Source organism: Ctenopharyngodon idella, chromosome 2 (genome assembly GCF_019924925.1).
Source record: "Ctenopharyngodon idella isolate HZGC_01 chromosome 2, HZGC01, whole genome shotgun sequence".
Lineage (NCBI taxonomy): Eukaryota > Metazoa > Chordata > Actinopteri > Cypriniformes > Xenocyprididae > Ctenopharyngodon > Ctenopharyngodon idella.
This window is the reverse complement of record NC_067221.1, coordinates 9,275,487-9,303,078: the sequence shown is the minus strand read 5'-3', so window position 1 is coordinate 9,303,078 and position 27,592 is coordinate 9,275,487. Positions and strand designations below refer to the sequence as shown.

The window sequence follows — 27,592 nt, the reverse complement described above, 5'->3', positions numbered from 1 at the left end:
TGGAACACTTGTCTCTTAACCTACTTTAACTTGCTTTAACTTTTCCCTGTGTGGTCGTGTGTGTGTGTGTGTGTGTGTGTGTGTACAGTTGTTAATTTGTTGTTCTATTTGGATAGCTTGTTGCACAGTCCTCCTTGTTTGATGTTCTCATTGAAAAAATAAAAAACTGTATAGCAATATTTTCCCACTTAAATATTACTGCTAGCTCACTTGCCATAAATATGAGTAAACGGTCACTCGTCCAGGCTGAGGTATTAATTTCAAATAGTTGGTCTGGAGAAGCGTTCCCTTTAATATAGGATGTCTGGTTTACAGGCTTGTGTCAAGATGATTGGATCACAACAACATTAGAGTAATTTAAGAGGCTCCAGTTGGTGAAGTGTTACTTGAGTCTTGCTGTTACCTTAAACTGACAGTATGTCTGTTATTGTGAAGAAGGCCAAGAAACATTTCCCTTTTGATTTTTGGATTGCTGTACTATGTAAATGCTAGTGCAACATTTAAAATCTCATTCATTCATTCATTCAAATGTTAATGTGCTGGATTCCGAACATTTTTTTTGTAGTAAAACATAATAATTGTGGGAAGTTGAAGATGTCTAACCAATCTACTCATGCTGCCTGTTTGTAGGCTTTTAGTTAATTTGGTAAATCATTGTCATTTTCTAGATGTTCTAGTTGTTTGTGCATTCTTAGTACAAACTGTTTTGTACCCATCGGTACTGTAACCCTTTGTTCTGCTTATTTACTGAAAAAAGTAAATTTTTTTCATCCTAGTTTACCATATAAACATCCTCTACATCACTTCTTGTAATTCAGAATTTCAGACTGTAGTCTGACACACTCCAGCCAGCACATGGACCGTGTTACTGGAGGCTTATCAGCAGTTATGAAATCATTGTTTTAAAGAGAGAACAACACGTTTGGAGGCTAATAGTTGCTTTTCTCCCCTCTTCCTCCCTCCTTCTCCCTGTCACATGTTCCTTTCACAGCATAGAAAAGTTCCTGGATTAACGCAGAATTAGCACAAAGCAAAGACGCCACCTCAGCTCAACATTGCAAACTGACTGAACTAGCGGAGAGAGGAAACGATTGAGGGAGAAGCAGTGTGCACCAGAGACTGAGACACATACCCCAGCAGCTCAAGACGAGTCCCAGAGAGCACAGAGACAGGCCAGGACGGGCATCCTTCTGGAAAGGGGACCCACGCCGAAGAAAGCTTCAAAAGCATGGAGGCAAAACAATTTGCTGGCATACTGGTGAGTCGCTCTGACTTGCATTTTGTAACTTTGCAATTTTGTTTCCTTTCCCCCTCCACTTCAGGTTTTCACTGCTATATTTTTTAGATTATATATATTTTTAAAAAGTTAGTTTATTTTTGTATTAGAGTTTTATATTATTAGTAACATGTGACCTGGCAATTTTTTGATTTTCTGTTAAAAGTTAGTACTTAAGAAAGTCAAAGCATTTTATATCAGGCCACAGTCCTAAATATCTAACACTCTTTTTATGGTTCAATTAACATTTCCTCTCAAATTGTAGAGAAAATAATTAATTGGTTCAGAGAGTTGATCTATTAGTGCTTAAACCTACTTAGTGTTTTTCTACTTAAAGCTTTCATGATAGAGACTCTTACAGATGCCCTGACAGATATCCTTAACTAATGAATAGGAGAATATAAAGAAACTTGGATCAATTTAACAGTTAATATAGTATAATTTAGGGAGAAAAAAAGAGGACTTTCACAATGTTTTGCTATTCCGTGAAACCTCACGACTATTGTGTGTTGTGAAAAAATGACTTTATTAATTAATTTAAATAAACACACTTTTCCTAATGATTATAAAAGTAATTTAAAACTGTATATGTCTTCTGAGTGAGGCTATAACATTGTTTCCAAACTGTGCTGGCTTTTTTTTAGCCATTGCTGTGCTGAAGGCACACACATCTGGCAGCGTGAGATGATCTTAAAGTGTTTGCTGATTGAGAAAAAGTGCTGAAGCAACATAACGCAAGTCAGGGATGTATGACGTCTTATAGATGTCAACACTGTCTCTGACATAATACTTGTAAAAATAGTTTTTCAAGTGGACTTGATTCTGTAAGGTGGAATATCTAATGAGAACTTGAATTTCAGTAAAATAAAAATATATATATATATATATATATATATATATATATATATATATATATATATATATATATATTGATTTAATCATTTTTGATGTGATTATAGCTATAGTAAGATATATTCTTGTTATTTTTTAGTGTTTCTGAATGCCAATTTCCTAAAGGGTGGTATGTTTGTGTGAAGTGTCAGTGGTTTTCATAGAGCAGACGAGTGATTCTCTTGTCTCTTGTGTGACTTTAAGTGGATAATGTGTTGCTGGTTCTGTGCTGTAACTGTACAGAATTAGTGTTTTACTGCTTATTTTCTTTCTAAATTCGGTCTCAAAAGCCTTTTAGGACTGGGATATGGTTATAGAATGGATATGGCAGTCCATATGAGGAAAATATTGTAAACAGGTTGTAAAAGCTAGGGAAAACTGTTGTAGGGGTCCTAAAGCAAATAAACCTTTGAGGTCCATCCCCACCCTTGTCCTCCCCTCACGTGATTGGTTATAGTGATTGTAATGGTGTCGCTCTCTTTGTTCATATATCTGTATTGTCCTGTACTTGTAGCCTTGAACTGTGCCATGTACATTTTGTACATCTAAACGTGTATTTTTATTTTTGTAAATGGGCAACTTGCAGATGGAATTTGTTTCTAAAATTCTGAGAATTATTATTTGTATTATTATTATCATCAAATATGCTTTTTGGCATAATCACAGTCTTCATTTTAAACATTTATTCTTAAATTTAATCTTAATTTTATTATATTTTTATTTTGTCTTCCACGGTTGTTGTTTATCAGACGTTTATAACTTATATGATGGCATCCAAATGCTAAATTGCTTTGCACCCCATAGTGACTTGCGTTTACATTCTGGCTTTTAAAGTCTTTGGGCTCGTTTTTTTGTGGAGAAATATGGTTTTAGCTGTCAGTGATTTATGTGACTTAAAACTTACTCAGTATAGAGGTTCGGTTGGCTCCCGAGAAGGGAAAGAAGACCGGCACATTTGTTTGCTCATCACTCTAAATGACTTTTACTGATTAAGGTAGTGGCACCTCATTGTACACAAATAGTTCTGCTTGATGTACAATATCTGACCAAGTGTAAAACTGTAGTACCTTAGTATATGGTTTTGTATACTATGCTTTGATTGGTGATAATTTTTGTTTCCGACAGAAGCTATTCAGCTTTAAGAGTATCCTGACGCACTGACAATGAGATATCAAGAGCGAAAAGCCCATTGTTACCCTCTGACAGTGACAGTAGAGAATGTAAGAGCTGCGGTAACCCAAAACATAATTAGAGCCGAGTAGAATGACATGAGAGGAATTAATGCTGGAGCTGTCAGACATTCAGAAATGGTTGTGGAGGAACGGTTGATGGAGCTGTGATGACCCTATGCCGTACTCACTTTTTCTTCTGTCCCGCTGGCAGCTCTCCAACCTTTCCCAAGGGTTGTTAATGTGTGCTGCTGTCTGTGAAGTGGAAATTAAACGCAAACAAATTTTGGATCCCATAGTCCCTCAGGATGCTGAGCTACTGCTGCGTGTTTTAACTCTGATTTCTGGGCTTACAAACATTTCAAAGCACAGGTCAATTAATTAGCATTAAACAAAATAAGCAACAGTAAATTACATTCATAAATTTAGTGAGCTGTCTCACTGTCACCCATCATTCTAAATTGTCATCCTAACTGATATAGAACCTCTAAAATGACTTAAAGGGATAGTTCACCCAAAAATGAAAATGATCTCATAATTTACTCACCCTCAAGCCATCTTAGGTTAGAAGGACTTCCTTCTTTCAGCCAAACACAATTGGAGTTATATTAAAAAATATCCTGGCTCATCCATGCTTTATAATAGGAGTGAAGTTTTTGAAGCCCAAAAAAGTGCATCCATCCATCATAAAAGTAATCCACATGCCTCCAGGGAGTTAATAAAGGCCTTCTGAAGCCAAGTGATGTGTTTTTGTAAGAAAAATATCCAAATTTAAAACTTTATAAACTATAAAAACTGGCTTCCAGTAATGGCGGTACTAGAGTCTAGTTCTGGTCGAAATGTGACCTCTGACCCAAAGCATGAAGTATTGACGAACGGAAGTGCAGAGGATAGAGCAAAACAAAACACTGGTCACGAATTAGAAGTCGAAAAATAGAAAAATATACTTTTTAAGAATTTTTAAAGAGGGATGTCGGAGGAGCTTGAATTTGTTGCCCAGCCCTATTTGTTTGAGCCACGAGAGGCATCTACACTCACCTACATTTCAGAAGGCCTTTATTAACCCCTGGAGCTGTATGGATTACTTTTATGATGGATGGATGTGCTTTTTTGGGCTTCAAAAAATGTTACCATTCACTCCGATTATAAAGCTTGGAAGAGCCAGGATATTTTTTTTTAATATATCTAAGATTGCGTTTAGCTGAAAGAAGGAAGTCATATACACCTAGGATGGGTTGAGAGTGAGTAAATAATGGGATAAATTTCATTTTTGGGTGAACTATCCCCTTAAATTGGAAATTTACAAGTGACTGATTTGAAATGTCCATTAATGGTTCCAGGAAATGGTTAATGATGACTCGCGTGCACCATACAAACCCAAAAATTAGTGCACGAGTTTTTGAAGTTTTAAAAAGTGCATCCATCCATCATAAAAGTAATCCATATGACTCCAGTGGGTTAATAAATGCTTTCTGTAGCATTTCTGGGTTTTTGTGAGAAAAATATCCATAATTAAAACTTTATAAACTATAATCACTGGCTTCCGGCTACGGCCGTATGCGTGTTCACGAGATAGTCGAGTTCCGGTGGAAGGGTGACCTCTGACCCAACGTAGGATGTAGCTCCTCTTCTCTTATATCAAAATCCTCCAACATTTTTCATTAAAACTTTTCATTTTAGACTTCTAATTCGTGACTGGCATTTTGTCTTGCTTTATCCTCTGCGCTTCTACGTTCGTCAGTTCTCACCTAAGCTTACGCTACGACTACTGTACATCCTACATTATACGTCATGTCAGAGGTCACCCTCCCACCAGAACTCGACTCTCTCCTGAACATGCGTACGACCTTTGCCGGAAGCCAGTGATTATAGTTGATAACGTTTTAAATATGGATATTTTTCTTACAAAAACCCAACGCTTTGCTTCAGAAGGCATTTATTAACCCACTGGAGTCATATGGATTACTTTTATGATGGATGGATGCACTTTTTGGAACTTCAAAAACTCAGGCACTATTCAATGCCATTACAAAGCTAGGATATTATTTAATATAACTCAGATTGTGTTTGGCTGAAAGAAGAAAGTCATATACACCTAGGGTGGCTTGAGGGTGAGTAAATTATGGGATCATTTTCATTTTTGGGTGAACTATTCCTTTAACTTCCATTGTATGGACAAAAAAACCCCCCCAAAAAACCAGCGAGACAATAGTCTTTTTTTTTTCCCCTTTTATGTTCCACAGAAGAAGTCATACAGTTTAGTGAGTAAAGAAGTAAAATGTTTGAGGGGAACTATCTCTTTAACACAACAATGTTGTCTGTTTTGAACAGAGCCTAAATTTCAATCTTTTTATGTGATGTCACAGAATTTTTAATAAAAAGCGTATGTATGCTTTAGTGCGATTATTTTTTTTCTTTTGTACATAATCCAGAGTCCCGTTTATAGAAGGTGAGCATCAAGTTCAAGGCCATGCCTAGGTCAACAGCACTTTCAGACTTATGTAAGGAACATATTGAGCTGTCACTCACTCACATTAACTTCAGCGTACACATCTTTGTAGCTGCGCAACCGAAGTGCCTTCAGGGGCATGGGAACAGATGTGGTTGAGCAAAAGGGAAGTCAAACATGATTTCTGTTTATGTTTGAGCCCCAGACTGTACTGTCTGTGGAGTGTAGCGAGCCCACAGAGAAGGCAGCCACCATGGAGTACGCACAATTGGGGGACAAGGGCCACCAAATGCCAAACACGTCCACTGCTGCGATTCCTTTAAAAAACACTCCCCTCCGCTAAAAGGACCCATTGAGCCTCAGCCTTTAGATTTCATTTGAAGTAACCACTCAGGCTGAAAATTTCGTTTTTCTGTGTTTCTTCCTCTCGCTTTTATATGTGGAGGTACCCCTATTCTACCCAGGCTAAACACAAATACTGACCAAGAAAGAGCCACTTTTTCTCCTCGCTAGCTGAAATTATGGACTGCAGTTTAGCATTGTGTTCCACCCACCTGGCTTCCTAAATCTTCTTTTATTAATATTATTTTTAACGGTTGAATTGAAGTCCCTCAAAGCCTTTTCAGCCCATATTTAGGTAATTTGTTGCGCTTGAACCCGACCTGCTCCCCCCGTGGCGTTGTGAATGGGAGAAAAAGGCATGGGATGAGGGGGGGTCCGCTGTTCTCAGGGTTTCTCCACAGAAACAGCCCCTTGACCTATTATTTATCATTTTAAAGCTCTCCATGTTGAAAGATCACAGCAACACAACCTATGCTTTTGTGTTGATCAGTTCATGCATTAAATTAAGAGCCAGGAAATCCATAATAAATTCAGAGAAAACACATTTTCAAACGCAAACCGAAATTTGACAGGAATATCAGAGTGTTGTAGTAGTCCAAGTTCAAAAACGATTCTCTTTTTAGAGGTTTTTGAGGCCTTGTGTATTTTTTTGACCTGCTAATTTGACCTAGACAGTTATAAATTGTCATACTAGTCTCTTTTTGTGCTGTATAAAATGGCAAACAATGAAAATTACAAATATAACATCTTATACCTTGACCTCTGTGAGCGAGTAAACGATGCTCACTGTTTGCTTCTCATATACTCTTGACAGAAAGCCTCACTCGAATGTCAGAGAGTCTCATCTAGTGCGTTTTATACTAGTTCCCTTTGTGTGCTGAGAGAAAAAGCATCCACCCCACAGACAACTTATAAACCCTGATTTTCAGGGTTTCTGGCCTCTTTCAAACAGATTTTCAACCATTTGTCAAAACATAGATGGCCATATACAAGCCTTTTCAGCTTGTAGAATAAACTTTTTTACTATTTTTTTTTTTTTTTCTCGAACTCCACCACAGCTTGATTGCCTGTTGTCACTTTTCTAATTGGCCGATTGTCAGATCCACGTGAGGCAAACAAAGTCACATGTACCTCAAGTTCATCCTCAGTGATGGTCCCATATGTTTGTCAAAATGTGTATGTTGTGTGCTTTTTCCAGCCTGATTTGTGCCCAAGCCATTCCTCTGAGCCCCATTCTCCCCGGAGGAGGTCTGAGCTACACGCTATTTATAAAGAATTAGCAGCTGGGGCCCTTCCAGCCAAATTATGGCAGTTGGGGGGGGAGTGGTGGGATAATCATAGAAGCTTCAGGTTAATCCAAGCGTTGGAAATTGCTCTTCAGTGTCCCGAAAGCCGTTTGGACCAGGTGGACGTCACAAATTCTCTCTTTGCCCTATACGCACATAAACACACGCATACGCACACCAAAGGAATGGGGCAGGAAGTCGTTTTCAGACGGAGGTCCATAAATATGTCTCTCAACACCCCCTACAGTGGTCGTGCCAGACTTTTCACTGACTTCCCTATAGAGTGTCTGGTCCAACATAGGCTCAGATTAAGATTCACTGCGTTACTTCCTTCCTGATACTCGTTTTAGCATCATTGTGACCACCATTGAAGCGTAATACATAGTGAGAGCATATTAAGTTGATTTATAATGATAGACATAAATATGACTTTAGTGTGACATAATGGGAACTGGTGAAGAAAACGCTCATCGTATTTGAATTATTCCTTTATTAGTAGCCAATTATATTAAGCTATTGTACATGCATTTGAATGCTTTTAATTGTTCAGTGAAATTTTGAATAGACCTGATTTGTGAGTTTTCTCTCTTTCTATCAGTGTAAGTCTTAGGTCTTGAACATAGGCATGAGGCTGCCAACAGCTTCCCTTTTTGTAAGTTTGAGGTCAACTTTGGGATGTTTCTCAATTTTGTAATGTAAGTCACATTGCATTCATCTGATTTTCCAAAGCAAAAACAAAGGGTAAATTTTTGCAGCTTTTTCACCTTTTAATGATCTTATACCTTTAAAAAAAAACACCATTGTGTATTTTTTGTTCAGTTCCCATATGTTATGCTAAATTATGACTCCAACCATAGCAAATTCAATTAGTAGTATATAAAATGTATAGTCAATGCTAGTTACTATTTTAAAATGAAAAATTCACTCTGCTTTATGTGTAATGATGCTAATTACCTAACATTGCTTGTCAGCTTAGTTCTCCATTTTTGTGTTGAATCTATTCTGTTGTATTTATTCCAAGTGCATCTAATGTTTAGCAAGACAGTTGCTAAAGACCATTAGCAACACAAAGTTGTGTAAGTGATCATGTAGTTGTTATTATGAAGAGGGGCCCCTTAGTTTGCAGTGTATATTCACCTAAATAGAACATTCTGTCATCATTTACTCACCCTCATTTCGCTCCAAACCTGCATGACTTACTTTCTTCTGCAGTACACAAAAATAAGATATTTTTAGAAATAAGATATCAGTGGCCACCAAGAAGAAAGAAAGTCATTACATGAGGGTAAGTGAATGATGACAGAATTTTTAGATTTGGGTGAACTATCTCTTAAGTCTGTCCGAAAGCTAAATAAGATCATGGAAAAGTCTCAAATATTATATTTCCTATTTTAGATATTAGCAGTCAGTTAATATATCTGTTACAAGAATTGTATGTCAACCATTCAGTCTGTGTGCTGTCATGTGCAGGGGGTAAGAATCATGTGAGTTGATTGTCTAAAACCGTGGTCCTCTGTTTTGTGTGTGTGTTTGCTTAGGGTTGTTTTTGTGTGTTGGACATACCACTCTAGATTGTAAATGGGGCAAAAGAGAGCTCCGGAAGGAGACGGCTCATCAAAGCCTGCACTAAGTTTGAAAAAGTGACGTTTTTAGTCAGCAGTAGTATTTTAGCCCTCACTGAGGCCCTCTTGTTCAGCTTGTCAATAGAACGAACGTGCTCTGAATGGGAAACACCTGCTTAAGGGCTCTTGCTGGAAACCACACTTACTGAAACTCCCTGGTGAATCTGGAAACCTCTTGTGTTACTTTCCTGTTTTTAGGTTACACTGTAGAGGCTTCTGAATTAACCCTTGTTGTGAGGTCCAAATGACCCATGGGTCTCTAAAGTAGTACTTTTTTTTTTTTTTTTTTTTTAAAGAATGTCTTGGTCACTCTTTTTCATATAACCATCCATATATGACTTTCTTCTTTCAGCCAAACACAATCTCAGTTACATAAAATAATATCCTGGCTCTTCCCAACTTTGTAATGGCATTGAATAACACCCATTTTTGAAGTTTTTGAAGCTCCAAAAAGTGCATCCATCCATCGTAAAAGTAATCCATATGACTCAAGTGGGTTAATAAATGCATTCTGAAGCGAAGCGATGGGTTTTTGTAAGAAAAATATCCATATTTAAAACTTTATAAACTTTATAATCACTAGCTTCCAGCAACAGCCGTACATGCGTTCACGAGAGAGTCCGGCGGAAGGGTATGACAATCTTTGTCATAGCATTATTTCAATGTTTAAGGGTATTTCCTAGGGCTGGGACAATACATCGATGCATCACGAATTGAGAAATGATTCTGGATCGATTCTGACTTTTTCCGTATGTATTGCTATTCTCTTTCGAATCGATTCTGAGCTTAGTTTTCAACAGTAGATGGCATTGCGTGCTTTAGAAACAGCAGTATTCTGCTTCCTTCCAATTCCTTACACACACACCACTTGAACCTTCTATAAAATAATCATTCATAAAGTTTGAAAAGGTTGAAGTGAATTACAGGGTTGTAATCTCTTAATCTCGCATCATAAAAGCATTCTCAGGTGCAAGTACTGGTCAATGCATTGAATCAATGCCATGGTCTCTATCAAGTGCTTTAGCCTTACTCCTGTGACAGATAGCTGGTCGGTTGAGCCTTGTAAAGTGGCACTCAAAGTTGAAATAATTTCAACCCCTATTTTATTTCAAGAATGACTCAGCGTTTTTGAAGTATTAGTTGAATGAATGGTTTAATGACTCACTCAAAGACAGTCCCTTGTCACCGCCTAGTGGCGTAACAATGTAACCTTCTCTGACTGACCACCTGCCTAGAACAAGCAGAGACCAGCAGTGCTGATACTGGTGAAATATCAGTCTTAAGAAAGTCTCTTGTTCAGCCAGATTCGAGGATCGGAAGTAATTGTTAAACATGTAACAATAGCCCAACAAGCTAATTGCCAGGTTCATGTTGTGTTATGTTGAAACCGTATTTTGACCTTCTGTTTCCCTTAAGTTCCTTTTCTTCCCCGCTCTGTTTAGTTTTGGTTTCATTGGTTACTGATTATTACTTGTTCCTATAGTTACGTATTAGTTTCACATTTCTAGTTTACTTTCCTTTGTTTTACACCATTTATATAGCCCTGTGTTTCAGTTCTTAGTCATTTCTCGTTTATGCATTGTGTGGTTTGCGTTTTTGGATTATTCATAACATTTTATCTTTGTGCCTGCTGACCACATGGTATCATTTATTAATTTATATGGCAAAAACCTCGGAAAAAAATTATGCAATTTTGTTATTATTCATACTTGACATGATGACTATTAGAAAGTACACACCGATCAGGCATAACATTATGACCACCTTCCTAATATTGTGTTGGTCCCCCTTTTGCCAAAACAGCCCTGACTTGTTGAGGCATGGACTTCACTAGACCCCTGAAGGTGTGCTGTGGTATCTGGCACCAAGATGTTAGCAGCAGATCCTTTAAGTCCTGTAAGTTGTGAGGTGGAGCCTCCATGGATCGGACTTGTTTGTTCAGCACAAAAAGGATAGCCCACAGATGCTCGACTGAGATTTAGGGAATTTGGAGGCCAAGTCAACGCCTCAAACTCGTTGTTGTGCTCCTCAAACCATTCCTGAACCATTTTTGCTTTGTGGCAGGACGCATTATCCTGTTAAAGAGGCCACAGCCACCATACCGTTTCCATGATCTACATGGTCTGCAACATGGTAGGTGGTACGTGTCAAAGTAACATCCACATGAATGGCAGGACCCAAGGTTTTGGAGATGCTCTGACCCAGTCATCTAAATTTGGCCCTTGTCAAACTCGCTCAAATCCTTACGCTTGCCCATTTTTCCTGCTTCCAACACATCAACTTTGAGGACAAAATGTTCACTTGCTGCCTAATATATCCCACCCACCAACAGGTGCCGTGATGAAGAGATAATCAGTGTTATTCACTTCACCTGTCAGTGGTCATAATGTTATGCCTGATCGATGTATATGACAGTCAACTGCATCTGGGACAAATTGTGTTGATATTAGCATTTGAAACCATGGTGGACTTTATATCAAAAATTCAAAAACCTCTCTAAACAAGTAATCTGTCTGTTTTACTGAACATAGGAACTACAAAAGCAAAGCATAAAAACAAAAGCCTCAATATATTTACATCATCCCTACCCACCTTACCTGAAATCCAGTTTCCATAGGTTGAACTTTCAAATGATGTTGGAAAACACTGTGTTATGTTTGCGACATGATCAGATCACGCAAGTCCTATTGCTTAAGCGAAGCAGCATGTCATGTCACTCCGTGAGGATTTTCTCAAGAACTACGCGTCATGTTATGTTCTGTGTGGGCTTGTAGTAAATCAAGATGTGCTACTAACTGAAATAAAATAAGTTTTATTTATTTATTTTTTAAATTTTATTATAGTTAGGATTTATCTTATTTCAAGCAACATTTTTTTTTTTATGGTTTTAGATTGAGTTTTAGTGAACCATTATAACCCTGGAATGCAGCACACAAGTGATATATACCATCTTAGTAGAGCTTTTTGTTATTTTAGACTTTGAAAGTCTAAAATTTCCTTTCACTTTCATTAATTGAAAAATAGAAGAATTACCCGTTCATTCAGTACTGTAGTAGTGCCTAAACACACAGAGCTGCAAAGTATGCTACGCTGGTAGCCTAATGATTAAGAAGTGGGTTTGCTGACTCACAGATTGGAAAGTTCCTAAGTAGAGGTGACCCAGTAATTGCAGTCACTAAGCTCAAAATCCTGCTATTTCTTCATTGTGCACTCAAAGTTCCAGAAGGATTATTAGAATTACTGTACTGTGAATTTTTTTTTTTTCTAATTGAATGCATGTGCAAAAATGTCATGTAGTTCATTTCAGGTAAAATATATTTTATAAATATAAGTAATTTATAATTTTAGAATGATGTTTTATTTTGATGTTAAATTATATACATACACATATATATATATATATATATACAGGTGCTGGTCATATAATTAGAATATCGTGAAAAAGTTCATTTTTTTATTGTAAATTATTTTAAAAAATGAAACTTTCATATATTCTAGATTCCCTACATGTAAAGTAAAACATTTCAAAAGTTTTTATTTTTTATTTTGTTGATTAGAGCGTACAGCTAATGAAAGTCCAAAATCCAGTATCTCAAAATATTAGAATATTTACATTTGAGTTTCATTAAATGACCATCCCTACAGTATAAATTCCGGGTATCTTTTGTTCTTTGAAACCACACTAATGGGGAAGACTGCTGACTTGGCAATGGTCCAGGAGAGAATCATTGACACCCTCCACAAAGAGAGTAAGTCACAGAAGGTCATTACTGAATGGGGTGGCTGTTTACAGAGTGATGTATCAAAGCATATTAAATGCAAAGTTGACTGGAAGGAAGAAATTGGGTAGGCAAAGGTGCACAAGCAACAGGGATGACCGCAAGCTTGAGAATACTGTCAAGTAAAGCCGATTCAAACACTTGGGAGAGCTTCACAATGAGTAGAATGAAGCCGGAGTCAGCGCATCAAGAGTCACCACACTCAGACATCTTCAGGAAAAGGACTACCAAGCCACTTCTGAACCAGAGACAACGTCAGAAGCATCTTACCTGGGCTAAGGAGAAAAAGAACTAGACAGTGAACAGTGGTCGAAAGTCCTCTTTTCAGATAAAAGTAAATTTTGCATTTCATGTTGAAATCATGGTCCCAGAGTCTGAAGGAAGACTGGAGAGGCACAGAATCCAAGCTGCTTGAAGTCTAGTGTGAAGTTTCTGAAGTCAATAATGATTTGGGGTGGCCGTGACGTCTGCTGGTGTTGGTCCATTGTGTTTTATCAAGTGCAAAGTCAATGCAGCCATCTTCCAGGAGATTTTGGAGCACTTTATGCTTCCATCTGCTGACAAGCTTTATGGAGATGCTGATTTCCTTTTCCAGCAGGACTTTAGCACCTGCCCACAGTGCAAAAACCACTTCCAAGTGGTTTGCTGACCATGATATTACTGTGCTTTATTGGCCAGCCAATATGCCTGACCTGAATCTATGGGATATTTTCAAGAGAAAGATGAGAAACAGTCCATCCAACAATATACAGATGATCTGAAGGCTCAATAGTGCCTCAGCAGTGCCACAGGCTGATCACTTCCATGCCACACTTCACTGATGCAGTAATTTGTGCTAGGAGCAAGTCATTTGCTGTAATATGTCCTGCCGATCAAATATTGAGTGCACAAAAGAACATACTTTAAAGAACTTGAACTTTTCTGTTTTGCAAATCCATTTTTTGATTGATCTTAGGAAATATTCTAATATTTTGAAATACTGGATTTTGGACTTTCATGAGCTGTACGCTCTAATCATCAAAATTAAAACAAAAAAACTTTTGAAATGTTTTACTTTACATGTAGGGAATCTAGAATATATGAAAGTTTCATTTTTAAAAATAATTTATAATAAAAACATGAACTTTTTGATGATATTCTAATTATATGACCAGCACCTGTGTGTGTATATATATATATATATATATATATATATAACAATTGTATCATCTAAGGATGGCTTACAAAATCACAAGTACAAATTTTAGCTAAATAAATGACTTAAAAACAAAAAAAAATACTATTGAAAATGGTTATGATTTGGTTTGTGATTAGGTTAGGTTTGTCTTTATTATGAAATTTAAATTCCTAATGAGTGCTAAGTATCTAATTAGGAGATCTTATTTCCCCACTCCCAAGTGTGCACACTTGTTTAGGATCTGTCTAATGAGTTTTGTTTTGATGTGTTTATTTCATTTCAATCACAGCCCTTCTCTTGTTCTCATCACTCGCTATTATGCTATTGATATGGGGTAGCGCAAATAGCAGAGTGTACATATCCTCATTAGAAGCGAGTGTTTTTGTGATAGGAGGCGAGGTTCCGTGCTGCTGCTTGACTAATAGGGGTTGGCTGGGGCCCCTGAGGAGTCTCTAATGACCGCCTGTGTCAGATTCCCTTACAGCCGGGCTCGTGGCACAGACACAAGGAGCTGCCCGGAGCTATGTGCGTGTGTGTTTGTGTGAAAGGGTAGGTGTCACAAATACATAATGTCTCAGCCAGCTGCTTGTAGTTGCTGAAACTCATGTGGGAAAAAATGTCACATATTAATAGACAGGACACTCTCAAATTAGCTGCTGATTTCTGAAATAGGTTACTGTAATTTGACTTCAGATCATTATTATAGATGTGTTTATGGAACCAGATTTTTCTGTCAGTTTGTATTAAGAAAGAAGACAGGGAACAGAAAAAATACTGGGCAGAAAAGGTGGAAGTAGGTTTGTGTCGTGACAAGACAGATTTGAGCCTCACAAGACCATCCTCACCCTAAAGCATGTATGCTAACCGCTAGGTCATGGCTCTGACATTTTTACAGTATAATTATGTTGTGTAAGAACTTTGTCTAATTAAGCGTAAAGAGATGCTCATCTCTTTCTGTGCCCAAAGAGTCAAACAGGCAGAGCATAAAGGCATAAAACAGGCATAAAACTTTTTTGGGGACGGCTGGAGGACATTAGAAATAAAACTTGCTTTTGGACTGTATTTACATTATCTTTAAACAAATTGGACTCTTATGCCACACTTATAAAAATTATGAATGCCATTTACAATTATATAAAAAAAAATATCAAACCAAGTGGCATTTATTTTAAAGAAATCTAGCACAAACATACTTTTCAAACAAAAATAATTTAGATTTTCAAATTATGAAATAAGATATACTATTTAAGATATAGTAAAACTTCACAAGCAGTCTTTTCAACCTCACAGTGTCATTATTTCTGTGTTACAAATATTCAAATTATCACAGAAGTACTGGGATAAAAGTTTGGATATAAACACTGATGTCTACCAAAACGATCAAAATAGAGCAAATCGCCTTTTGAATGTAAATTGTTGCTTCAAATAACGATTGTATCATTACATCGTTACACCAGTAGGTGGCGACAAGTGACTGTTAAAATATATATTCATTCATTCAAGAGATTCATTCAGGAACGCTGATTCATCCAGTGATGAAACAAGTGAAATGTTTGAGTGAGTCATTGAATCATTCATTCATAATTCATTCAAATTAAACATTTTAAAGGGGGGGTATGACACACAGTTTCTGCCAATCTCATGTTAATCTTGAGTACATGTAACAATGCATCCTTCATATCTCCGAAAAGTCTTTAGTTTTATCATATTTATAAAAGATAGATACGCTAAACCGAGTCTTTTTCCGAAAAAAGCCAAACTCCTGGAGGCGTGCCTGCCGTCAGTGCCGTGGGCGGAGCTAAAGAGTCATGAGTCACTTATCAGGGAGAAGTGCCTATACAAGGAATTCCGCTCTCTTTTGATGTCATACGGGCCATAATCGAAAAAAACTCTCCGAAACCTGGTCCGTCATACGTCCAACTCGTGTTTTGAAAATTTGGCCATGTTTAGCATGAGAATGCAATTCTTTAACAGTGTAAATAAGTCAGAATGCATGAAATAGCATTACACCCCTCCTTTAAATAGACTGCAGAAACTAACATTTTGTCAGAAGCTCTGGTAAATTACACGTTAATTTGTTTAGTTGTCTGTTCAGAATCATGAGAGAATCATGATATACCTCTTTATATATTATGCAGATTTGAATGTTCCGGTGTGATTTTGTCAAAGGTTTAATAGACGCAGCCGAATCGTTGTCATTTAGGAATGAGATTGTGAGATCGATATCACAATCTTTTAACGATTAATCGTGCAGCTCTATAAAGATGTTACTCTGATGGGGAGAACTGACTTCATTTATCCACTAAAATCACCTCGATGCCATTGCTTAAAAGTTATTAAATAAATGGTAAAATTCTGGTAAAAGCTCTAGCAGCATTTGTTTCCAAATTCCACTTGGTTTGATATTTTGTTTCTAATGAAATGACATTTTACGTGTGACTAAAGTGTATAAACATTTCCAAATATTATTTCATCCCACTGTATATTTGTCCCCATTTAATACCTTGATAGCTAGACTATGGGCTGAATACTGAATTAGTTTTTTTTGACTCTTAACTCTTAAATCATTAGTACTGTATGCAGTTAACATGTGTTCCATTTCACATTGTGAGGCAGATAGAGATGTCTGTGCCGTCCTCTTGAAATCTGCTCATCGACTGCATCACCACCATTATACACCTCTTTCAAATGCTCATTAGGCAAAATGCCAGAAGTCTGTCAACTTTTAACACCAATAACAGGATGCTCAGTTGGGTCCATCGCCAAGAGCTGCCACTGAGAGCTTTCTTTTGTCTGTACGATACTTTTTGTAATGCAGCTTTTCACGGTCTGCCACATAATGTCCTCTGTAGATTTTTGCCCGTTTATTGCTGAGAAAATCTTGTAACATGCAGCGAACGGGTGAATTACAAGGCCGCGGCCTGACCGATAGACAAACGGAGGGGTATATCCCTCCTCTGGCCTCTTGCAGGACCTTACAGGAGAATTGGCAATGTCAAGGGATGAGGATTTGAGAGTCAAGTGTCGCTGAATGGGAGCGTTGGTGGTCTGGGTGCAGCTGCCTCGAGAACAAGTGGAAGAAATGCAGAGACAGCGAGAGTAGCGCGCCCCATGGAAGCGGACCTCTCCTTACTTTTGTCTTTCATCGTGCGGGCCGGCCGCTGAAAAGCTTGGCAGCGCCTGTGACTCCAGGCAGCTAAGCTAGCAGCTCCTAGCACTCAGTATGCAGCCAAAGTGTTGGAATGACAACGACTCCATTCATTGTGGAGGTAGAGGCAAAGGCTGTGGATCTCCTCTGTCTGTTTTGTAGAACAGGGATACAGAAAAGGAGGGGGCACTTTTTAACTCGCAGTACAGCGGACGAGGTAAAGATGAGGGAGCGAGAGAGAGAAACAGAAAGGGAGGGAGAGGGAGTGAGCGAGAAAGTGGCAGCGGTGGAGGGGGACCTTCCATGCCGAATGATTGAAAGAGGCGGAGAGGAAGCAGAACTCCATCAGATGAAATGAGGTGAAAATAATTCAGGCATTAATCAAGCCTGGCCAAAAGGAGGCTGTTCTTTTTTCCTCCCCTCTCTCTGCGGAAGCAAACGGAGAGGTGTGAATGAAGAACTCGAGAGTTGAGACGAGAGAACTACCGGGCACTATCCAATCATGTCGGAGTCCAACAGCAGTGCAGCTTGTATGGCTGATCAGGTCAGTTGTGTTTTTGTCATATTTGTGCTGTTTTGAAACGGGCAGCATTTTCCTTTTCTATAGATGTTGAGCTCTGCCGAGAGGGAAATTTGAAAATGTTGCGTCTGTTGAGCGAGTGCGAGCGAGCACGTTACCCGACGCATCAAAGCAGCAATTGTACGAAGCTGCCCGGACGACGGTGCAGGGTCCTGAAAGAACTGAATTAATCAAGACCAAGCATTGTCTGCAGTGCCTTATTTTTCGGCCATCATTCAGGGGGCCTGTGACGACTCAATAGCCCACAGACCACGTGAGAAAGGGGCTGCAGCTCTTTAAAAACCAGACCACGTGTGGGCCAACTGAAAAGTTTTTATAACAAATTGCAGTGGGAAGTTCTGGCGACGCTGGTGGAAGGCTATGTGATAAAGTTTCCAAGGAAGTGGGCAGGAGGGCAGTGTTTGAGAGACAGAAGGAAGGAGGAAAGTGTCCAGGCTGAATGGAGGGTTGGCCCATATTTCTCCTCCTTTTTCTGTCTTCCTTCACCTCCTTTTTTTTAGTCACCGAGGCACTTGTCACTTAAACAATCATAGGGAAGATTTGTTGGAAATAAAACGTATAGATATCCGATAAAGCACTTTGTGCCTCAGAGATTTATAATGCAGCTCCAGTTTTGGTTGCATCCTTTCCTTTGCATCTGTTTCCGTTCCGCCGTTCTGTAGGAGTGTGCGAATTAGGATAATGTGGCAGTCTGGTGACTAAATAAAAACTGATGAGGCAAAATTAGGTTGCTTGCTGTAGGTAACAAAGATAAAACTTCTTTCTTTTTTCTTTTTTTAAAAAAATTATTTGGTGGGTTTTGAGTTTTGGAATGACGCAAAATCCAGTTATCTTTGTCATCTTGTTTTATCTTGATATGGCATTCTTGTAGGCTTAATTAAAACTGTTTCTATCATATATCTCAAGTTCGGGGAAATGTGCAATCTCAAATTGCATTGTCATGAAGTTTGTGAATAGTTTTTAATGAGCAAATTCTCATTCATTATTTAATTAGTACCGAGAAGCATTTATAGTGCCATTATGATCTGGCCAGTTGGACACAATGTCCAATTTTGGTCTTGTCTGTAGTCAGTCCTTTTCTGGGATGAGATCTTTGAAACCGCACAGATTATTCAGAAATCTTCATGGTTGTGATGTCATAACCGTGAGCACATTTTTATATCAGTGCCAAATAATTATTTAACAGCTGGACCTATTTGTTATAGACAATGTTAATTCACATATAGAAGGCTTAAAGGTACAGTAGGAAGAAGGAAAACAGTCAGATAAAGAGTTTGGACACTTTGAAGGGGATGTAACACATCTCACTTGAGCAATTTATGATTCCTCATAGTATTTGACCCCTGTAAAGACTTTTATGGACACACTGCAACTGGGGGTTTGATGAGGTATACTGATTTATTTGATGATTTCTAGCAGTGCCAGAACCCTGAGAGGCACCACAGACTCAGGTGTCCAGCTGTAGAGCTCACTGATTTATCACACACATACACACACAGAGGAGCAGGTGCATCTGCCAGAGCCTCCAGCCTCCAAACCCCTCATGTGTACTCAGTCACTTTTGCATACGGTGAGGAAACATCATCATTTCCCTGTTTAGGCTTGAAAATGTACATAACTTAGAATGAAATTGCATCCTTTGGAAAGTGTTTGCACTGGGGCAAATTGTCATTATATTTTTCATTTGCCCATTGCACAAACAGTGAAGTCTATATAAAATGTACTTTTAGACAATTTGAGTGAATCTAAAATTACCAAACATGAGCACTTTAATTTGACTAGTGTAAGAGAGTACTAGCTTGAAGAAATCCTTTTTTAGTTGTTAATAAATATATATATATATATCATGTTTCAATCATGTTTTGTTTACCCCTAAATTTGGAAAAACTAAACAGAAATGTTTGTATTACACAAATATAGCTAACTGTATTACCAGAAATTAGTTTTTTAAAGTGGCATAACTGATAGAGGTTCTCTGTAAACAACGCTAAGACTTGACTAATTGATAATGACATTAATTGCTGGTCATTTTCATTAGCACTATTCCAAAGTACTTGGTCACTCAAAATGGGCTGCGTTCTCCAATACCACTATGCCATTTCCTCTGATTAGTGCTATGCTGTAGATTCAGCTCTGTATTGTTTGACAGCTTTGGCTTGATGGAGCTCTTATATTATCTCTGTGATGTGGCTAATTCTGCTGGATCCTGTAGTGTTATCTGTTAGAGTAGAGCATGCTTGAATAATAATTGAGATAATATGAGCCAGTAATTTCGTTACTGGGTCAAAATGTCTTCACAATCATCTATGATGACCAGCGTTTAGAGAGCAAATGCTGTTTCATTTTGATTGATAATTTATCTTACTGTTAAAGAGATGCTGTGTCTAGTGATTGGTTTCACATAATGTCCCAAAGAGCACCAAATAATGAGTCTATAATGCTTGGGGAGAGTGCGTGAGTTTAGCAAACAGTGCAGCTGTAAAGCTGTGGCATGTAGGTTTGTCATATGCACAGGTTTGAAGACTTGTGTGAGCATGCACTGTCAATAATGTTTATTACATAATGTATTTGACCTATCACAATGTCGGCAAACTGCAAGGATCATTTATCACCAACATTGATTTATTTTTACTGTCTGAGATTGAGATGTTATGTGTGTGTACATATGGATTGATGGAGGTACATTGGGGTCCAAAATCTGAGACCACAATGATGTGTTTCCGTTTTGCATCTTTCTAAATGAATACAAATGTTTTTTTTATCACAAGCATTATCGGAATAGCAATGTATGTTTAGTTTACTTGAAAAAACACATCAATTGCATAATTTCTTAGTATTATTTTGTATTTCCCATTACACTCGAGCTGCATAAACTGCACACGTTTGTCAACAACCTGATAATCAAGTTGTCCAGTGTTATTTGAAAATGATTAAAAGAGCATCTTGCGCTTCAGTGGCAGAACATCTGACCGCAATTATTACAAAATGTGACATTAAAAAGTGTGAAAGTCACTCGTTTTTATAAACTAACACTGTCCAACAGTGACACACGCAGGTAAAGTTACAGCGGGAGCCCGCGTCTCTCTTGCCTCTGCTGAGCCCATTAACTTTTAACAGACCCCCAAATCGTGCGGTGAGTTTGATGGGGGGTAATTGAGAATGAATGGGGGAAAGTCATGTGAGAGGAGGCAATGCCTTCACCGCACTATGATTGGATATGATTGGTTCGTGCGATAAATCCCACCTCTTGTTTTCGTGCACGTTCTCGAATCGGCCTGAATGAAGACAATGATGGCGTTAATGGGAAAACTAATTAAAAAGTAAGTAAACAGCTCAGCCTCTGAGATATCACCACTTTGGCCATTTTTCAGGCATTTTTCAAACTTGAAATGGCCTGAAAAATGATGACTGTGGGGTTTTTTTTAGTGAGCAATCAGCTTGGGGAAATTAAAGGTACATCTTCGTGTCTGTAAAAATGAAGTGTAACAGGGACATAAATTTACATTTGATATATATATATATATATATATACATATATGAGGACTTTGTCTCATTTTAAAACACCACTGGATGGAGAGAGAGAAAGAAGCGAGAGGGGAAAAGAGCAGTTCAGAAGAAGCATATGTCTGCTCGGAGGCAGTGGTCTCTCCTGTCTCACACTCACTGCGCTCCTGGGCTTCCAGCTGCTCTCTTTCTCTCTCTCTCTCTTTATGTCCATCATGCTTCATTTCTCTCTACTCTTCATGTGACGATTTTAAATACCTTAGAAATTATTCTCTTTTTTTTTTTTTTGGTTTTGGTTTTTCAACTCTTTTCAAAACTTTACACTTTGTGAATCGATAGCATGATTAATTTTCCCCTAAGACTTGTGTTTTGAAGAGTCATTTTGCCCATGTGACCTTCCATCAGAACTTCATGGCTAGGTGAAGGTTGTCTTGTCTGTCTGAACAGCTGTCATAGCTGCCAGCATTAGTGACCCTCACTCAGTCATGGGTAATTTCCTCAGGCCAAATCTCACTTTTAAACTAATCTCACTGTTATCTTTTGCCCTGTCCTCTCTGACTCCCTTTACCTCACAAAGCCATTAGTTTCCTTCATTTTCCAGTGTTTTCCCATTCTTCTTTTATAGCCATAACACTATAAATTTTGATTACATATTATTTTTAGGGTTAGTTACTTGTAATTATTCAAAGTTTACTGTTTTAATTACTGTAGTAAGTTCATATAACATGTAAGTACGTACGGAGCCCTTGCAAAAAGAAAAAATATACAGACTTTCACATGCACACAAGAAACTTTTTGCGTGCTCACGAGAAACTATTGCCAGTGCACGAGAAACTTGCTCACATGTTACAGTTTCTGGTTTATGTATACTATAACCTGTTTCCTTTGTGCGTCACTGCTATGTTACTATGAAGAAAATGAGAGTATGGATGCGCATGAATTAATAAAGACTGTCAAGGCTGTTAAGGCAGTATAGCTCTAACATCATGGCCTTGTGTCTGCTTTAACGCATCCTCTGTGATGACCGAGAAACTGCACCATGAATTGGGCTGTTCGCACAGTACGGCTTTGTGCTTTGATCTATTTGCAAAGTTCAAGGGTCAGTCAGACTGATACAGTAAAAAGTGCTAAAAATTTGTCTTTCGTTAGGGCAGTACGTCTTACTTAGGGAAGTACAGAAATAGGTTATAGGAGCCTATACATAAACCGGAAATTGTAAAGTTGAAAAGTTTCTCGTGAGCACACAAACAGTTTCTTATGTGAATGCAAAAGTCTATATATTTTTTTTCTTCATGTTATTTACATTATATCACATTGCAGATTTCCATATCCTAAAACGAATACTAACCCTGATAGCACATCCTGATAGATAGCGTCGGATGGAGTTGACCAATGAAATCGGCTGTGGATTGAAGTTTGTGCTTAATTGGTTTGGGAAAAAATCATGCACATTATTTAAAAGTAAGGGATAATCCATGGCTAGCTGTGCATTTAAACCATTTTAAAGCATGGCATGGAGGCAAATAACCACCCAACGTGAATCGAAGCGTGGTTGCCTCTGCGGAGGGCAATAGAGTTGTTTAACGCACAGCTAGCCATGGATTATCCCACTTATACCATGGTCATTGGCCTGTTATTGATGTTACTGTAACTCTTTCCCCACCAGCATGCAATTCAATCTATCACTATGCTTCTACCACTTGTTTCTGCTGCTTCTTCGCTTGTTTTTGGATCCAGAGGTTCTGTACTATTTCAAAAGATGCACAACAGAGTGGTGCAGGGATGACGTTAGAACCTGGAAGTCTAATTCGAGATTTTTCTATGGGGTTTTATAATGGGGTTTTTCAATTTATGAGTAAAAGAAAGCCAGTGATAAACATAACTTGACGATAATTTGATGTTTTGTTCTACAACGTACACTGCACACATTCACACCCCCAAATCTCGAATGAATCAGCAACGAATTAGTCTTCTGGGTTCTGACGTCATACCTGCACCACTCTATAGCACCCCCTACCGTATAACAGTGAAAACATGGATTGCTGGAAAATTCCATCAATGGCAGGGAAAGAGTTTAGCTGTTACTTTCGTCAGTTACAGCTTGCTTTGATTCAGACACAGAGATATAGTAGTATGGTAAGATTACATTTATGTGAATTAGTTATTGAGAGAGAGAGAGAGAGAGAGAGAGAGAAAGAGTGAGGGTTGGAGAGAGCATCTGTGCAGCATCTTTCTACTAACAATGAAGCTTTAGTTTAATTACATCAAAAACAGGGATGTTACCCCTTGGATGCTAAGAGAGAAATAATGTAGTGATTCAGTAGAGAGGCTATTTTATTAATAAAAGTTGTGGGGCAGCAATACGTTTCTGTGCTCCTGAATGTTTCTGTGTGCGATTGATGTGCGTGTGTGTGCTTCAATGAAAGCAGTGCATTAATATAGAACGGTGATTAAACTGACTGGAACTACTTGTGTTTTAAACCGTTTTAGACTGTGTCTAGACTGTATTTCTCAATCACATTCTTTTCAGAATTACAATAATAATTGTATTTCTACGTTCACTTGTAGCATTAGCATTGAAGTGTACTCTAGAACAAAGAATTGCTCTTATTTTTGTGGTCTATTACTAAGAGTCATTCTGTGTAAACACTTGTCTTTTGAACAAGCGTGTTTTGGCTGACCCCACTGCCACCTCTGCAGCTGTCACAGCAGTGAGCCTATACTTATTTCCTGACCAAAGGGCAAAGAATCTCTCTGCAAATACAACTTTTTGCACTATATGTCATTTAAAGCACTGCCTGTTTGACAGGCTAAATGTTGAATGGGAAGATTTGGTCTTTGCTGACTCTCACTGACTGGGGAAAGTTAAGTGTCTCATATGCGTTTGGGAAGAATTGCCTGAGGGTTTCTGAGGAAGATAGCTGGTCTCACAGTAAAGCAGTCACTCAGTCAGAGCTTCAGCAAACTCCAAACCTTGCACATACCATGACGAACTGAGCCCTCAGGACGCAGGGGAGATGAAAAAGTCAGCGATTCAGAGCTGTCACACCAGTCAGGCCAGAAGAACAGCCTCAGATCTCTTTCCACATTCTTTATTTACCCCCCCAAAACGTCACTTGCCATGTTTTTGTGATAGTCTGACCATTCAGTTTTACAGGTAGGTCTTGGTTTGATACACTGGTTTTTGCTCATATTTTAAACAATGTGTTAAATTGCATACTCTAAACAAAACATTTAGGTAGCCCACGTTTATAAAGAGGATTTTGTAATAAAATGTTACTGTTTAGGTCTAAATGAAATATGAAAAGGAATATTTCAGGTAACCGGTTCAATAAATATTAAGCTCAATCAACATCTTTTCTGGCATAATGTTAATTTCCACAGCAAATAATTGTACTATTTTAAAAAAGTGAAGGAAAAAATGGTTATATCAAGGCATTTTCAATGAAAGTAAAATTGATCCAAGAAATATAAGTTGAATTGCACATGATGTATTGTACAACCGGATGACTTTTTACATGTTAATATTATCTAAGCATGTTAACATCAGAAATGTGTGATTTGTATCAATTTTCCACAAACAGTATGAAACAGCACAACTGTTTTCAACACTGATAATAAGAAATGTTTTTGTGCGCCAAATCAGCCTATTAGAATGATTTCTGAAGGATCATGTGACACTGAAGACTGAAGTAATGATGCTGAAAATACAGCTATGCCATCAGAGGAATAAATTAAATTTTGAAAAAGATTAAAATAGAAAACACTTATTTACAATTTTGTAATATTTCACAATATTTCTGTTTCTACTGTATTTTTGATTAAGTAAATGCAGCCTTGGTGCCATAAGATACTTCTTTCAAAAACATTTAAAAGTTTTGAGCTGGATATGTCTTTAAACTTTGTTGTCATGATGATGTAACGCGGGTAAAGCCTGTAAATATGGTAACTTTGCATAATGTCTGCACAAGGATACCAAGAAGAGACATTATGTAACCTCCTTGTTTACTTCAACCTGAGCAGGTTGTGTGTTTAAGATGGTTGACTTAAATCAGCAAAACATAATTAATCTTGCATACATTCATAATCTTTGACAAAAACCTGTCAGAAAGTTTAAACAGAAGCATGAATCATCACATCGTGCTTCAGACAGTATCCACAAATATTACATAAGTGATGAATAACCAGAAATTCATCCACCTGAAACAGTAGTTCAACCACACAAATTATGATTTCAATGAGTTTACATATCAGATGCTATGATTTTATTATAAATATTATAAACTTTTGTTATCATTCCAGTCAGGAACACAGTGGATTTGAATGTTGTTTATCCAGGTCTGCAGTCTAACTTACAGACAAGGAACGCACTGTAAACAATGTTGTACATCGAACACTGCGAACAATGCTTAAAAGTGACCTGAACTTCTGGTTTCCGTGCTTCTCGCTTGTCAAAATCTGATGCTAATCGACTCTGAAGATGTTTTTCAGTCTAGAAGCTGAAGTTGCATGACATTAAATCTCTATGTTTGATGTCAGCCAAAAACTGGGGTGACTTATGCAACCCTGAATGCCTGAATGGGCCTTTAAAAGTGCTCTAATTGGCCCTTTTGAGGACATTGTAATTTAAAATGGGTCGTTCCCCAAATTCAGTCCTTTCATAACAAATTCATTTGTTTCTGTGTTTACAAATGCAAATAGCTCAGCAATAATGAGAATCAGCCCTGAGTACAATGATAGAGATAGGCCAATGGAAACTGTTTATGTCTCTATATGTAATTCATTAGGACACGCTGGTTGAACATACATAGTTGTGCAGAATCTGGAAACAAAATTTCTGAGATGAAAGTGTGTGAAGAACAGGTGAACAGCTTGCAGTGGCTCACATGTCCGCAGGCCACGCTCCCTCATTGTTCAAACTGAGCAATAATTAAATGATCTGGTTATGTGAAGCATGTGTCTGCAGCTAGACCTGTTTTTTTTTTTTTATATAATTTATTCCTGTGATGGCAAATTTTAATTTTCAGCAGCCATTACGCCAGTCCTCAGTGTCACATGATCCTTCAGAAATCATTCTAATATGCTGCTTTGGTGCTCATAAAAAGTAGTTATCACAGTTAAAAGCAGTTGTGCTGCATAATGTTTTGTGGAAACTGTGATACTTTTTTTTCAAGACACTTTGAACAACAGAAAGTTCAAAAGAAATCTTTTGTAACATTATAAATGATTTACTGTCATGTATACCCTTGTATTTTAAAGAAAATGATACAATCTTGTCTATAGATATGACAGCCTGTTGCACTATAGTTAGTAGTCGTGTAGGTAGAAGCAGCTAATTTGAATATATCCTCTGTGACCCAATGAAACTCCCAAAAAGCCACACCTCCAGGCTCCTCCCCTCTCCCCACCCACTGCTTAAGGGTAGAATAGGTTCCACATGGAGCCGTGTCAGTCTACTCCAACTGACCTGAAGAGTTCTGCCTCTGACCCCACTTACACGCTGATGCTTGCCTGAATGCTGTAAGTTCCTGTTTGAGTAAGCGCTACTAGCTGGGGTGTACAATGGACAGCAGAAAGGTAAGAGCAAAGGAAGTGCGTAAGTGAGGCTAAGTGTGAACGTAATATTGAGGCCTCAGTTATCGATGGAGGTGTAACTTCTCAAGAAGATCTTTAGAACAATTCTAGAAGTCACTTGGAAAATTAGAAACTAGAAGCCTCAATAATTGCTGTAAACCAAATGGGTGTGTACCACTATTTTGCCTTAGAGCGTCTTCCATTATTCTTGGAATGCTGTTATACATGTTCTGATCTGTGTGTATTGACATGACTTGAGGATTGATGGAGATGGATATATGTCCTCCTGATCATTCCATGATAGTTGATGATGTTTTGATCTGGACCCTGGAAGGGTTGACTTCATTTGGGTGTTCAGAAAACCACTATTAATTTAAAGTGGGAAGAACAAGGGGTGAATCACTGAAGTGCATTTGGTCATGAATAATGGGTAATTTCTTGGCTGTTATATGACCAGGAGAGCAATCTGCAGACTTAATGACTCCCACAAGATGGCTACCAGAGCTGTTATGGATCCTTCCTAGTGTTTAACATCTGACAAATGGCTTTATGGGGTTGAAGACAGACTTTTGGTTCCTTTAAATGGAAACTCATTTAGCACAAAACTGCTAATTCACTTGTGTGGTAACATACTTATTAGCAACTAGTGATTCTCTTGTGAAACTTGTAACTACTGTTCCTTGTGCACAATACACTTCTATCTGTGTCCAAGGATATGTAATCATTATTTAGATGTGTTTAGAAGTTTAATATGATCCTGGTCTTAGGCCATTTATTTGATCAAAAATACAGTAA

General features: G+C 38.0%; 1 protein-coding gene across 8 annotated transcripts in view; it reads left to right on the top strand.

The window, feature by feature from the left end:
* Positions 1-27,592, top strand: part of slc6a9 (solute carrier family 6 member 9) — a 57,548-nt gene that overhangs the window by 7,489 nt on the left and 22,467 nt on the right. For 6 of the 8 annotated variants that reach the window (XM_051917556.1, XM_051917549.1, XM_051917533.1 and 3 more), the window contains one exon: positions 992-1,258. In XM_051917556.1, the coding sequence (XP_051773516.1) occupies positions 1,229-1,258 (30 nt within the window). In that variant the 5' untranslated portion in view covers positions 992-1,228. Of the gene's footprint in view, positions 1-991; positions 1,259-17,417; positions 17,684-26,664; positions 26,801-27,592 lie in introns of those variants that run through there. The other 2 variants (XM_051917516.1, XM_051917570.1) reach the window with 2 other exon arrangements.